At 41.5% G+C, this 15,439-nt stretch overlaps 2 protein-coding genes across 23 annotated transcripts in view; one reads left to right on the forward strand and one right to left on the reverse strand.

Moving 5' to 3' along the window:
• The window catches only part of LOC116066904 (cytoplasmic dynein 1 intermediate chain 1), a 59,389-nt gene extending 47,840 nt beyond the window's left edge, over nucleotides 1-11,549 (forward strand). For all 19 annotated transcript variants that reach the window (XM_035993099.1, XM_035993100.1, XM_035993104.1 and 16 more), the window contains 3 exons: nucleotides 5,251-5,391; nucleotides 7,858-7,983; nucleotides 10,017-11,549. In XM_035993099.1, coding sequence (XP_035848992.1) covers nucleotides 5,251-5,391; nucleotides 7,858-7,983; nucleotides 10,017-10,127 — 378 coding nt within the window. In that variant the 3' untranslated portion in view covers nucleotides 10,128-11,549. The remainder of the gene's footprint in view (nucleotides 1-5,250; nucleotides 5,392-7,857; nucleotides 7,984-10,016) is intronic.
• Nucleotides 11,550-11,611: 62 nt separating this feature from the next.
• Nucleotides 11,612-15,439, reverse strand: part of LOC116066903 (calcium-binding mitochondrial carrier protein Aralar2) — a 48,861-nt gene continuing 45,033 nt past the window's right edge. For 2 of the 4 annotated variants that reach the window (XM_031323088.2, XM_031323092.2), the window contains exons 16-18: nucleotides 14,626-14,784; nucleotides 13,773-13,863; nucleotides 11,612-12,670 (exon numbers count right to left, since the gene is read on the reverse strand). In XM_031323088.2, the coding sequence (XP_031178948.1) occupies nucleotides 12,478-12,670; nucleotides 13,773-13,863; nucleotides 14,626-14,784 (443 nt within the window). In that variant the 3' untranslated portion in view covers nucleotides 11,612-12,477. The remainder of the gene's footprint in view (nucleotides 12,671-13,772; nucleotides 13,864-14,625; nucleotides 14,785-15,439) is intronic. The other 2 variants (XM_031323091.2, XM_031323090.2) reach the window with 2 other exon arrangements.

Consider the following 15,439-nt stretch of genomic DNA (forward strand, 5'->3'; position numbering starts at 1 on the left):
ACTAACTCACTACACTCTTAGTGTAAGGTGCCGACACACCGAGGAGATCGTCGGCCGCTGTGCGTCTGTCGCACTTGTTTTTGTGGTGTATCACGCACCGTTGGTACTCGTCGACCCTTGTCGACCCTTGTCTGCTTTTTTTCCGGCCTATTCAACATGTTGAATCTGCGTCGGAGACGTCGTTGAGAGGAAGCCATCTGATTGGCTATTCAGCTTAAAGAGCCCCTATTATACTCCTTTTCAGTGTCATATTTGTACTCTTGGGGTCTACTCAATTAAGTTTACAGGCTTTGATGTTCAAAAAACGCATTATGTTTCTTGTACTGCCCATTGCTGCAGTGCCTCCACCTGAAACAGTCTGACTAAGCTCTTGGCCGGGCCTTCCTGAAAAACCCAGTCTGCTCTGATTGGTCAGCTGGCCCACTCTGTTGTGATTGGTCAACCAAATTCAAACAAGCCATTGTTCAGGCAGCACCAATGGGCAGCACATTCGAAAAACTGGGCTGGCTTTCTCAATCAATGACATCATTAATTGAGGAATTTCAAACAGGAATGGGGGCAAGCTGTTTTCAGGCAGTTGAGAAAAGTGCTGTCTGTGGGAGAGAAAGCTCCTTTTGGAGTGAAATGTGTTTTTTGTTCTTTTATACATCTATTACATACTCAAAAACTATATAACACACTAAAAGACGGGAAAAATCCAAAAAAGCATAATTTTCGCTCTTTAAGGGAATTAATGCACAAGAAGAAAAACGGTAGTGAGAAAAGCAAGCAAACGACCATCAAGAGGGCACACAGACGGTTCTTTTAATTTTTCATCATCATTCATCTGATCTATTTAGTACACATAGAGCAGTCAGAACTGACCAAAACTGATACACATGGACAAAAACACATAGGCACAACTATTGGGATATCTATTTATTTTTGCACATTATGTCCATAGGGGCAAACGTACAATGATTTGGCAGCAGTTCACTGGCAGTAAAAATCAAACTGTCACTGTTTCTGTCAAAGTGAGTGTTGGAGAATACAAAACTTTGCTAATACATTCAAACACACTTGGTGGTGGTGGTGGTGGTGGTGGTGGTGGTGAGACGCAGAGGAGGGCATCAGGTACATTTACACATTACACATCAGGAGATACACATTACACATCCGGAGATACTGCACAAGAGAAGAAATTCTGGATTATAAACTTTGATTTTTCATTGTTAAATATATGTAAATACATTGAGTAGAAATGAGGAAGAATCAGTGAGAACAAAGAAGAAAGTTAGATATTGAGGAAGGTAGGAATTTAGGAATGAAGTGTGTCTTGGGTGGAAAGGATAAAATGTAATGGGATAGCAAGACAAAAGATATTCATGATTAATAGTGGAGGTGATGCTAATGTTGAAGGACAGAGGGATGAACATGAGGGCGTCAAACAGCAAACACTGCCAAAAATCAAAGAGAGACCTATTCAATATGAGGAAAATACATAATGCATATTGCATAATACCTTCGGCTTTATGCATGATCCAGTTACAGCTTTCATACTTGGCTGTGACAGGCAGTAAAGCACTGTGATGAATTTTCACTCATGTTTGCATGCAGCTAGTCCATAAGTCTTGTGCGAAGGGTCCCGCGACACATATTAAAACATTTCTGTGGATTTTCATCAGAAGAGTGTGTTATTTTTCAGGATTTGGGAATTCCCTTTCCTTTGAGGGGCACCGCAGGAATGTGCGTCTGTCTCTTATCCCACATAACCCGTATTTGTGTGTGGGCAGGCCGAATACCTGCCTATGTGTGTGTATGTGTGTGTGTGTGTGTGTGTGTGTGTGTGTGTGTGTGTGTGTGTGTGTGCAAATATAGACACACCACACATGCCTCACATGTACCTTAAGCAAGCTGCCTTTGCTTACCTAAAATCCCGTGAGATTTGCCTTCAACCCAACTGTTGTAACACACACTCTCTCTCTCTCTCTCTCTCTCTCTCTCTCTCTCTCTCTCACACACACACACACACACACACACACACAGTGAATTCTCTCTGCATTCACGTTTGCCCTCACAGATCAGAAAGGCCGTTGCACAGAAGTCTGCTGATGTTTTTACACTCGGCGGTGCAAATATTGTGGTTAGTGAAAACATTCGGAGTCGGCCAGAGTGTGAAGACGTCGCGACAGCTGGCAGTGGGTTTATGATTGTGCATAACTTGAACCGTCTTGCTCTCTTGACCCCAAAACCAGCATCTACTAAGTGATTGGATAAAGCATAATCGTTCCACTTTTGCTCTCTTAAGAAGTTTATTAAAGGCCTAAATCACAGTCAGTTCAGATGATTGTTAATGAGCGTCTGCGTGATGGATTTTGTCGTGGTATTTTTAAGCAGCATTTTTTTTAAATTTGAGGACAAAATCTCTAGTGTGTGGTCATGAATTCTGGTGTGAAGCTATTAAGCTAGTGTGATGTTTGTGATGCAGCCAGGATGGAAGCAAGGAAATTATATGACTCGGCTGCAGAGATTAGATGGTTTGGATCCCTCTGAAAGTCCCAGTGATGAGAGGTTTTCTTTAAGACTCACAGGCTCTGTGACATTTAGAATTTTGAGACAGCACCTGCAAGTGTTAGTGATTGTAAGACTAAACATGTACTTATTGTATTTAAATGGATATCAATGAAAGAAGACACGGGCCGGCTGATTTTAGCATCCATATATAAAGCATTAAATGCTCAACTTGCATACATTTATTTTCTAAACTTAGCATTACACTGTGATGTCAACTAGCAGTGTTTCAGTAATGGTTTTCCAGTTCAAACGTGCCAGAAGTTCCCCAGTTTCTCGGCACAGAAATGATAATGACAACGCAGTTACTTTACGCGTGGCGCCACAAGGATTAAGCTTCATTTTGAGATTAGTTTTAAAACTTGTTGCTGCAGATTATTTACCCAAATCACCTTATTTAAGATAGGTAGATTATGGACAGCCTAAAGTAAAATAGTAGTTTAGATTTTGAATAATAGGACTTTATTCACCTCATCTCTAATGTGATGCATTACTTGAAGTGTATGCCCTAAAGGATATATTTAAGAAAGATAGCTTGAAATTGCATTGAGAGGCATTATTGAGCAAGGCAGATTATAAAAATAAAATAACATCTTACATCAATTTGGTAATGTGAAATACAAGAGTGAGAGGATGAGTAAAAGGAGTGTGGGACACGGACTAAAACAAGGAGAGGATAAGAGAGAGAACATAAACAGGAATCGCTCAGCTGATCGAATGCTGAAACTGTGCGATGGAGAAAAATGACCTCTGCTGTCACCCCGCCGGCTGGAAAACAGGTTCAATCGAGGCTTGAAATTGGCTAGGCTCTGTTTGTTTGTGTGTGTGAGTGTGCACTGCTATCTGTCTGCAGGTCTCACACCCTTTCAGAACAACTGTGGAGTGAGAGAGTAAAGGTGATGGAAAGAAAGAGAAGGAATGAGAGAGAGAGAGAGAGAGAGAGAGAGAGAGAGAGAGAGAGAGAGAGAGAGAGAGAGAGACTGACTGACTACATTCCTTCATTTGCTCTTCCAGCCAACCTGTCTCCTCTCTTTCACCCCTCCCACTCCACCTGTCAGGAATGCAGTTTGTGGGCTTCTGGAATCCTAACAGCCCCTCAGAGATGGGCACACACACACACACACACACACACACACACACACACACACACACACACACACACACACACACACACACACACACACACACACACACACACACACACACACACACACACACACACACACGCACCCGCACCCCCACCCGCACACACATACTATATTAAGGGTAAAACTTCATTTAAACACTTTATTTGAAGGGGTGTGCATATGACTGACATGACACTATCATAAGCATGACATGACACCAGTCATGAACATGAAGGAGTCTTTAGGAATGTTTATGACTGTTGTCATCAAGTGTCATTCGGTAAATAATGACACTTTGAATGCAAAGTTATCATAGTTTGAGATGTTTGTGTTATGACAACTTGACATTAACCAAGACAACAATTTCTGTGTTATGACAACTTAACATTATGCAAGACGATATAACCTGTCATAAATATGTGGTTTTTACATTGGCTGTCATGAGACCATTATAATTATGTCATGAATATTTTTCTTGATCTCAAGTCAAGTGAAACCATTTGGACTTAATAAATAAAAAGTTATAAGACCAGTTTGATGCCAGTGAATACAGCATCAAGGTGATTTGCGGAGTTTTGGACAGATAACTTTAGCTTTAGACTACTTGTTGCTAAAGTAATTGCTTAATGACAACAGTCATAACCATCATAAAGACTCCTTCATGTTCATGACGTGTCATGACATGGTTATAATGGTCATGTCTTATGCACACCCCTTTAAGTAAAGTGTTACCGTATTAAGCAATCCTTTATTGTTATTCTGCTCTTCTTTATTCTGCTCTTCTTTTGAGGTCTTCATAACTTCACAAACACATGGAATGATAAACTGGATGGATCGATTTTATCATCCTATGTTAGCTCATTACAGATATCTGTCTGTCCCGTGTGTATTTTGTTTAATAAGTAACAAGAAACTGCAATCGAGTAATGCCAAAGATATGTTTTAGACCATTTAGAAACAGTGTCACCATTAAATAGTTTGCCCACCAGAGAGCACTGACAAGTTTATTTTATTTGTAGTACGTGTCTTGGACACAATTCTTTAATAACTTTTGTTTTTTACGTTAAAGGATGAACATCTGCTGACATATCGTTATCAGTTTGTTTTTTTTAAACTCTCAAATATTGATATCGGTTTAGGCCTAAAAAATCCAGTATTAGCCTCTACAAACACAAAAACACACACACACACACACACACACACACACACACATCCATCTCTTCCCATCTCTCTCTGTCTCTTTCTCAGACAGCTGTTGTGTTGAGGTTACAGTACACCTTGTGGAGGGGCCCTCCCTTTCATCTCTCCCAGCGGTTTTATGGTGCTGTGTGAATGTGCTAGGCTTTTTAATTAGGCTCTGCACCCAGACAGGCCCCAAGGCTGAGGCAGCGCCACTCTGTCTGAAGCTCACTCACTCCCTCTCTCCATTCCTTCACCCTCTCTCTCTCTTTTCTCTCTCTCTCTTTTCTTTCTATCTCCAGTGTGTCATCTTCTGTAATCCGTAACTCTCTCTTTTTCTTGCTTTTTCACACCATACACACGTTCATAGATATCCTCTTTTTCTCTCTTTCAGCACAACAAGCCTCTGTACTCGTTTGAGGACAACGCCGACTATGTGTATGACGTAATGTGGTCGCCTGTACACCCTGCGATCTTCGCCGCCGTAGATGGCATGGGCCGCTTAGACCTGTGGAACCTCAACAACGACACTGAGGTGTGTGTGTGTGTGTGTGTTTGTGTATACTGTGTGTGTGGACTGCTGGGTGAATATAGGTCATTATGGGCGTGTTTTCTGTCATCTCTTTGTGTGTTGATGTGCGTGTGTGTGTGTTTGGTGTCCTCAGGGCCTGTTGCTGGGCCTCAGCCCGAACCGCACAACCAAACACCCAAGCCTTTTCCCTCCCATCAACCCCCCACCACCATCCCCTCCACAACCCTCCCTACACACGATTCAAGATTCCCCTGTGGGCGTTTCCCACAGCCCTCGCTTTAAATCAAACTGGGTTACAGCTCCTCATCCCAGCTCCCACCCAGACGTCCCACTAACATTCCTGCAACCTCTGTCCAACGTTCAGGCAACCTCAGGACCCCACCACCTCGTCTCATCTGCCTCCCACACTCTGTTCCATCAGGGAAGTACACAGATGTGCAAGAGACCACGAGCAGAGAGCCCCAGCCCTCAGTCCGCAATCCCATGCTGGAGATGGAAATAATAAAAGAAGAAAGTTCAGGCCACGTGTTGACTTTCTCGGTGCTGTGGGGCAACATTTATTTTCAGAAGAGAGCATCATATTATTCAGTTTAATTATATACAACATAAAATATAGTATATATATAGTATAAAATACATGAAATACCTGTTGTTCCAAAATGGTAGCAATCTCAGCAAAATCATTGATGGTAATTTTATACTACAAATTATTGTACAATCGTTTACAGTTTCTTACTGATTAAAGGAACAGTTCGACATTTTAGAAAATAAGAAGCATTATTTCACAAAATGTTGGACTATTCCTTTAAGGAAGTAAAAGTTGCATTATAGTGGAAAGATATCCACGCTACTTTTTTGACAACTCTGATATGAGAGTACCAAAACCTTTGATCACTCAGGTAAAAGGCGGGATAAAAGGATCCTGCATTCTCCTTCTCTCTTAGTTTCCATGGAGACAACACCCACAGTGCCTTTACCGTAATACAAGTCTGCATCTCTTCCGATGCTCTCCTCCCTCTCTCATAATGCCCTTTCACTCTTCTTCTTCTCATTTTCTTTCAGCCCCGGCGTACTGTCCACATATATAAAATTCACATCTCATGCCCTAGGATTTTGTGTTTCACCTCAGTTTCATTTGTCTCATCTATTGTCTCTCCTCTCCTCTTGTTTTACCCCCAACACTTTTCTTCCCTGATCCCATCACTAGCATTGGGTCTTCCCTCTGCAGCACAGATGACAATTTCCCCATGGTTCTCTCAACAGCGGCCTTTTCACAGACAGAGGAAGAGTTAATTATCGACGGCCTAACTCAGCTAACAGCGTGCTTTATGAGAAACATTTGCTCAGACACACACAAACGGATGTACCAAACACATGCACACACATTCACTCATACACAGTCAGTCTAATAGCAACAGACGTCCATTGTTGCCATCGTATTAAAAACACACATAACAACACTAACGGAGCAGTGCGGCGCGCCTGGTTCTCATTTCCAGCACACGCACACAGACATATACAGCCAATTTAAAGCGCTCAGTTCAGATCCACTCGGGCGGAGCGGTGGAAGCTAGCAGGCTAATGGCAGTCAGCCTGTGGTTAGCACTGCTTTAAATACGCAGAAGCTCGGTGTGTGAGGCGACATGATGCCAAGGCCTCTGTCTCCACTGGTGACAGACTCCCCTTCCACATGTCAGGAACAGTTTATGGAAACGCTTCAGATGGTTTTAGGTTTTTAAAAGGTGCAACAGGAGCACTGCCATTTACTAAAAAAGAGCAACAGCTCACCCACAACAGCAAATATGAGTGCAGTTATTATACAGTAAATAGCACAGTGTGTGTCCACATATGAACGAGAAGTTGTAAATTTAACAGCTATGTTGGTCTAGCCTCCTGAGTATTTGGATAAAGTTGTGCTTTCAATGTAGTAAACTTGTTTTGTAAATTAGACTATAATGGCATAATTCTCCCATTTTCCATAAACATTAAGAGGGATAGCTTAAAATGCAATTAGGGCCGTTAAATAAAAATAATTTCTTCAAGAGACACAGCGTTAATGTGAATTTAATTGTATTATTTTTTATATTTTTTTAGATGGAACTGGTTTGTAACGAACAAGCATACTCATTCACATTTAGCAGGCTACATTTAACAACCAGGAAAATATCAAATGAAAACAAACAGAAGCTGTACCTGAGAAAACAAACCAGTGTTAACACCACTCGCCTGCAGGTGGTTTTGTTTTTATGTATGTATTGTAAGGTTATATAAAAGTTTATGTGCCTCATTAGAGGCTTACAAACTGTTTTTTATGTATTTCCAAAGTGCACAATGTGCTGTAGTCCTCTCACTTCGAAACAGGGATTTACCTCTGATAGGCCACTTCTTTGTTTCAACATGTTGTTTATCATACATTCCAGTTTACATGTAAACTTCTGATTTACATTTGTTTAATTTGTTGTCCACCAGGTACCAACTGCCAGTGTGACCATCGAGGGTGCTTCGGCCCTCAACAGGGTCCGCTGGTCGTCAGGCGGGAAGGAGGTGGCTGTGGGCGACTCAGAAGGCCGAGTCTGGATCTACGATACTGGAGAGGTACAGATACAGTAATAATCCTGTATGTTCAGAGTGGACGAATCACATAATACAAATATATACTGCATGTCTGTGAGCAGAATGGGCAGAGCGAGCACTCCTTTTTTTCTCCAAGGATTAATCATTACAAATAACTAACTGACATTTTAAATAGTATTTCCTTTAATATTTTGGCAGTCTGCTCTGGTTAAAAGAATCTGCTGAATACACTGTTGTTGCTGTGAGTGCTGCGATGCATGGAGCTGGTGGTTCTCGCGGGTTTAGTTTTCAAACAATCAGAGATTTAATTACACCCTAGGTGCCAAAAGCATGAGTGAACTACAATGACCAAAATTTATTGCACCGTTGCAATGAAGTTGTACTACAGAAGATTGAGAGATTTTAGGGCCGGAAATAGTGAAATAGTGGTGGAAGAAATGCTGCAAATAAGGAAATTGTGTATGTAATTTTAACTGAATCATGACTTTATAAACATACTTGCATTGGCTTAGTTTTTAGAGTACATACTGTAGTCTTGTTGTGTTTCATGTATATTTGGTCCACTGACTTTGGCGAAAGACATGAACAGTACTGTAGAAATAAGTGAATTTTTTTCACAGTAAAAACTCACACAAACACATGCACCACAACCGATCATTTTAGGTCTTTTAGCTCTGTATGTTTACCCTTAACTGTCAGAATTGCCATGAATGTATGTTAGATTTGTTTTCCCTGTAAAATGGCCTCCACATGACTTTGCCATCACCACAAAGCAGCCAACCACCCTGTCTGTGCCTGTACGTTCTCTCATGTTTGGAGGGCTCCCCATGTGAGGGCGCGTTAGCCTAGCTGCTGGGCTAATTTTAGAATCTTTTTGTTGTGTGGTAAGTTGGAGAGAGGCTCAGCTGAGCTGGTGGCCTTCACGCTGGGTTCATGGTAACGAGAAGAGTCATCAATAAAAGTGAGCGGAGTTGAAAGGTTTTATGACTCCAAAGGGGAGTGTGTATGTGGTGGTGGTGATGGGGGTATTTACTTCACTAGAAACTCCCCCCATATAGCTCAAACTAGGAACAGCATGTGAAAAAAAGAGATGCCCACAGTTCCATGGGACCAAAAGCAACCCTTGAGATGGTTCCAGGAAAGCAAAATACCAAATACTTTTATTTTGGCATTATTTTTACTCAGTACAAACTAGCTTTAGGTTATTTATCCGCAGAGATTTGGACTGTTTTTATTAGTCCTCTACTGAAAAGTCCAAATCATGAAACCAAAGTCTTTCAGATGGCTGCCATGGGGGAAAACTAGTGGCTTAATGCTGCTCCATGGTAATACAACGCTTTGGACCTGCTGCATTTTAAAGCCTGACAAACACTAAATCCCTCACTGTTTCTTTGACACTTCTTGCAATCTGTTAAAATGTTGCTACGCTGAAGTCACTCAGGCACCATATACATGATGTTCTGGCAGAGCCCCCTGCTGCGGCCAGCCCTGCTCTGTGGGGGGTTGGGGGGGTTCAAAATGGCTGCCTTTAATTACAGCCTGGCCATGCAAAGCGGTTACAGACAGCTTGGGTGGCAGCCGTGGCTTCTGTCCCACTCATTCTGACTCCCATAGTATACGACTCCAGCTAAACGTTTAAAGAGCAACTACATTCAGTTTGACATCCTATATTAGCTGACATGGTCAGTGCAGGTTATCAGATTTTTAGCCATGCTAGCAGCAGACTGAAATATCTCAACTATTTGATGAATTGTTAGGGGATTTATTCGCTGTCCCCAGATAATGAATTTAAATGATTTTGGTGAGCCTCTAACTTTTCCTCTAAAATGTGAGGATTTCAAAAATATGCTGCACGTAAAGCTAAAAACTGCCTTATTTTTGTTGTTTTCCCATCATTGTCCCCTGTGGCCTGATTAATATACTATTGATTGAAAATAAATGTGTTCATGCATCCTCAGAGATGATTCTTTGGTATTATAACAAGCTATTAGTAGGAGTATCTACACAATGCACTTAATGCCATGTTATCTGTGTTTCTTTGATGTTTCCTACAGCTGTCAGTGACTCATACTGATGACTGGGCGCGCTTCGCTCGTACCCTGATGGAGATTCGTGCTAACCGGGCGGACGGCGAGGAGGAGGGGCCTATGGAGCTGGCTTCATAGAACAGGACTCCAAACCAAAGAGACCAGTGGGGTGTACTATGAAGCGAGATTAGTGGTTAGCAAGGTATGTTAAACCTAAAGCCAAAATGTCACAAAGGTGACTACTTTTTAACCTGGTAGATCGCCATGGTAAATGATGCTACACACCTAGAGTTTCCGATTGAAATCGGCTATAAAAAAAGCGACCCTTTCACTGATCACCAACTTTGGAAATTGTGTCACTGTTATGAGGTTCCCTTCGGAGGAATTGTTTCATAGGATTTCCTTCGGGTCATTATAAGTGCAGCAGATTGCACCCACATACCCATCACCGGAGCCTTAGGGGAACATGAGGGGGATTTTGTTAATAGAAAGTCCTTTCGCAGCATCAATTGTCTGGTGGAGCTGGCCCCCTCCAGTCTTCCTCCTCTTTATTATTTCCCCCGTTTTGTTTCAGGTTAAATGAACACTTTAAATTTTACACAGCATATCATCCATTCACTAAGAGAATGATGAAGGCACAGCAACTACATACAACTTTAGATTATGTTTTTATGCTTGGTCCTGATTTGCTACCATGTCCGTTTTTCACGGCTATCCATTTTAACAACCTGACTGATTGCCCCCTTTTATAGGAACGTGCACAGGGCCAGATGAAAATATCTGTGTTATAAAAATAAGTGATAACCACTGTCGTGATACCAATTATCTCTGATTGGGGTTTAAAGTTTTGTTGAGCCAAGAAGAAAGCCTGGCTCTGTCGAACTTGCTTCGCAGTACACCCCTCTGGTGTGCTTTTATCGTTGTCACTATAGCATGTGCATCTCAATCAGTTTAGTTTCTTCATCTTTATGTACATGTTCCTGTCTGGTCCAAACAGAGCCGCGTCTTTATTGTATTCTTGCATTTACTCAACCGGAAAATGTGACCTCTACTGATTTGTCCGCCCTTATTTATTTATTTATTGACTTAAGGTGATTTGTTGCTTGCAACCCGTGAGCCTACAGTATATACAAAGTGGCAGTCTTATAGCCTTATAAGGATATGTGTGCTGTGACGATGCTTTGCACTACCGTAAAAATAAAGCAGGGTCCATAGACTAGTCCTGTATTGTTTACAAAAGGTCATGTTCACTTTATGTTGTGCTTCTTTTCTCTGTATTATGCCTGCATGCAACACATTCCTGAAATATTACAGATGCATACACATGGAGTTATTATGGTGACATTTTTTCCACACACAGGGCTTTGTGGCTGCTTTATGTCAGTGTTTCAGGATGTCAGAAACCGAATCAAGTCTGGTACTGGAACTTTGATTTTAGTTCTGAATGAGAGAAACAACTGTATATTCTTTAATGAACTGTTAATGATTAAGAGGTATATTGTAATGCAGAGTGCTGGCTGTTAAATCTGCTGTGTTTACTATTAAAGCATAGCTCATGAACTGTTGTCTTGATTTTTCCTTCAGCGTTCAACTGGTAATGGAAATGAAAACTCTAGCAAACATTCAGTTTACTAATATAAGTTTCTCTTTACTCTTGGTACACATATTGCTGCCATACGCACAGTAAGGCACGGTTATTACAAACCATATGTAACTCCTACATTCTCTATACTGTACAAATTTAAATACTGAGTCATGACACACTACAGAGCTGCAGTCGGTGCCAGCTGTCTCTCAGATATGTACACATCTGCATACATTTAGACCTGAATCCAAACATCTTACAGTAAACATTGTGTACAATCAGAATGGTACACACTGTGTCTTTACATTCAAGTACGTTTTGGTCATATTCTTGTTGATACATTTGATCAAATGAGCAATTAAAACATTAACAATTAAAAGAGCAAAATAGCCGTATAGATATGAAAATATGTCTCTGGATTTCTCATATATACACAAGAGCCACATTTATGATCAAAAGATTTTCTTTTCAGCTAGCTATATGATCATGTGAGGAATGTGCTTTTGGTTATTATAAAGCAACAAAAAGAAGACACTGGAAAAAACGGCAACTGTATGTCATTTTTGATAGTATATTCAAAAACAAAAGCAGTTAAGGTGTGTTTAAACTTCTGCCAGCCCTTCTGCTGCCTGTGTGCAAATACTGAACCAGCTGAACTGTATGAAAAACAAAACCGCATTATAATACAAGTCTATACAGTGTCAATCAAAAGGTAAAAGTCCAAGAAAGAATTTTCTTTGAGTGCCTGCTCACTAATCCATATGGGTGCATATAGACTACCATAAATATGATTATAAGAAGATACATTTTAAATAACCTTAAATATGTAATTTAAAATACTACAATGACTTGGTGAAAAACATGCAAGCCCTCTCTTTTACTTACCCCCCTACCTGTGGAGGTTCAGGGGGTGCTCACATCGGAGGGGGCCGCTGCTGCTTTCGTGGCCACCGTATAGCGTGGGAGATGGAGCCCAAACTTGCTCTCGATGCCAGCGAACGTGGCCACGGCCAACCTGAAGCCTCCGATGTGGTCGGGGTTGGGCGCCGGCAGGCTGATCCGAGACTTGGGGGTGGGCTCTGAGCCAGACGGCTTTCTGTGGTGAGGAGAGAGAGAGAGAGAGAGACAGGAGGAGGAAGCCAGAGGCACAGTGAGAGAGAGTTGAATAAAGGAGAGAAAGGTGAGGAGTGGTAGAGTTAAAGGGGAAGCTGTTCAACAACATAAACACAGTGCAAGATGTTATTTTAACCAAGTAGGGGAAAGAAGTGAGCGTGCACAGACAGGAGTTTTATTATTATCATTATTAAATCTTGAATTAATATTATCATATTCAACACTGTTCACCACAGAAGTAAACATCTTTATAGAAAACCAAAAGAGGAAAAATTGTCCCTTAGAGCAGAACAAATCAATTCAGTTGTTGATTTCACGTCGAGCTTTGTGATTGGCTGTCAACGCGGACAGCAAAGCACAGATCAACTTGCCCAAAACCACACCAAATTTTCATTGGATCTGCAAGTGATTTTGTTTCAGTGCGAGTCTTTGGGAGAGAGGGAGCAACATGTAAAAGCCACGAGCCACCCATTGACATACATGCATGTGCAACACAGCTGTCCATTAAAAGAAGCCCTTTCTTAGTCATTCTGAGAGGTTCACCACCTCTCTTCCCCACTGGGCATTTTTAACTTTAGAAAATGAGTGAATTATTCCTGAGTGGCCTATTTTGAGGAGGAAAATGAGCTTGTTTCAATCCCAGAAGTGGGGATAGTACATGTACAAGTCAAATGGGTGCTGCCTGCCCTGATCACTATGCGGCTAAACTATCGAGTTTGAGAAAATTGTCACACCCAGAGCTTCAAGTGAGAGCGTCAGCCTGTGAGCTAATGTGCACAGAAATTATTTTTGGTCTTGTGGCATTTCTTTCTCTCTGGTAGAGGAGGGAGGACACGCAACAAGAGCAGCTACTGTATGGTGAAATTAACCCTATTGTTCTGGAAGCAGATGGTCGTTGTTAAGGGGATGAACTAGCAGTAATATTCCGTCTTCAAAAAACAATGGCAAGAAGAAATATGTGTGTTTACATTGATTACTGGTAGAGTAATGGAAGGGGTGGTTTGGAGTTTTGTAATGACAGTAACAACAAAGTAAAACTGAAAACCAAGCTTGTTGGAAGGTTAGTAAGAGAGAATTAGACTTACTGTCCTCCAAAGTCGATATAGAACCAGCGCTGGAGGAGTTCATAGGTCACCAGGGTCACTCCAAACTGAGGCGAGGATCTGAACACACGAGCTGCAGGATGGGGTAGAAATGGGTTTATTTCAATGTATATGTTTGCTAATCTGTGTATAATCAAGCTTTGGTTTCAGAAGTTACGGGGACATGAGGAAGTCAGCCACAAAAAAGTTAATAAAGCTAATAAAAACGTTATTAAAGTCAGTGCTATTTCTGTCACAGATTGGTATTTACATCAATATAATGTTTATATCAATTTATTTATAAAACTATATTTATCAATCTAGCAAATATCGAATAATGATTCTAATTCTAAGAATTGTATGTGTATTGAAGGGGAAAATGGAATTACTTCGCTTTTCTTTCCATGCCATACATTTGGCCCATCCCACATAGGATTACAAAACATTACCATTTATCAAAAATATGATACACTACTACACCATACTACATGCATCTCTCTCTCTCTCTCTCTCTCTCTCTCTCTCTCTCTCTCTGGGGAGAAGGGGCCAACTTTACACTGTGTTAGGGATACTCATTGCATATTATGCCCTCAAAATATTCATGTTATGATATGATAAAATTATGTTAAAACAAAGAGCACAGTCCTTTACTGTCTTATGCTTGATGTTCAATTCCAGGACTGTTTTAGGAAAATAGTAGCCGCAAATAAAAATAAAGATTCAGATGCTGTATACGGCCCAACAACCTCCACCAATAAGGCAGGGCACCCTGTATATAACCTGAGAAGTGAAACACGGGGCAAAAGTGAAATAGTACTTTCATCATTAGTATTATGTTGGTCTTAGCGAACATTACCTCCAGATCCTTTCCAGAAAGCCCGGGGTCCCTCTTCTCTGAGAATCTTCCAGAAACAGTCCACCAGGCCGCTGTAGGTGGTCTGACCGGCACGTGCCGCCACCTGTAGCCTGGTCTTGATCACGTCAGCTGGGGTCACCAGAGAGGCCGCCGGCATGCCTGGGGAGAACAAGGGCTGTTTAATGGTGTGACACTTTTCCTTTTTTAAACAGTCGGATGTGTTTGATTCTAAACAGAGCAGAAATTTTAAACCAGCCCCAAACAAATGAGATGATTTGTAGAAAGCAGCCATCGGCGGTCAAATCAAATCTTGCATATCATCCTAACTGCATCTGATGAGTGTTTTTTGCCTTCTTTGTTCCCTCTTTTAAAACACGTCATCTTGGATTGTGACCATCTTGCAGCGAGTCTGCTGCATACATACACTATACACAAGTAGGGGCCAGTTCCTATCACTTCACCATCAACCAATCCATACCACCAACGAGGCCATTATTTAATCGCTACCTTTTTTCTTCCTTTCCTCCCTCTCCAACTTTTCTTACAGCCGTTTGAACGGGGCCGGACAATGGACGGTAATGAGAGCAATGCACACCGTGTACCGTACTGTGAAAGTGACTGGCTGACTGAAGGGAGTGACTGCAAAGTCCCCACTCCAGCCACTTCAGCAATGAATGGGCTCAATCATTGATGGCTCGGTCATTACCATCAACTGCCCTCTTGACGATTTATTCTGACTTCTTGGTTTTTGTAACGGCCAAACGAGCTATTCAGAAAGCCTAATCAACTCAGCATTAGGTAGCCGACTGGCACC

Source organism: Sander lucioperca, chromosome 16, assembly GCF_008315115.2.
Source record: "Sander lucioperca isolate FBNREF2018 chromosome 16, SLUC_FBN_1.2, whole genome shotgun sequence".
NCBI classification, from domain to species: Eukaryota; Metazoa; Chordata; class Actinopteri; order Perciformes; family Percidae; genus Sander; species Sander lucioperca.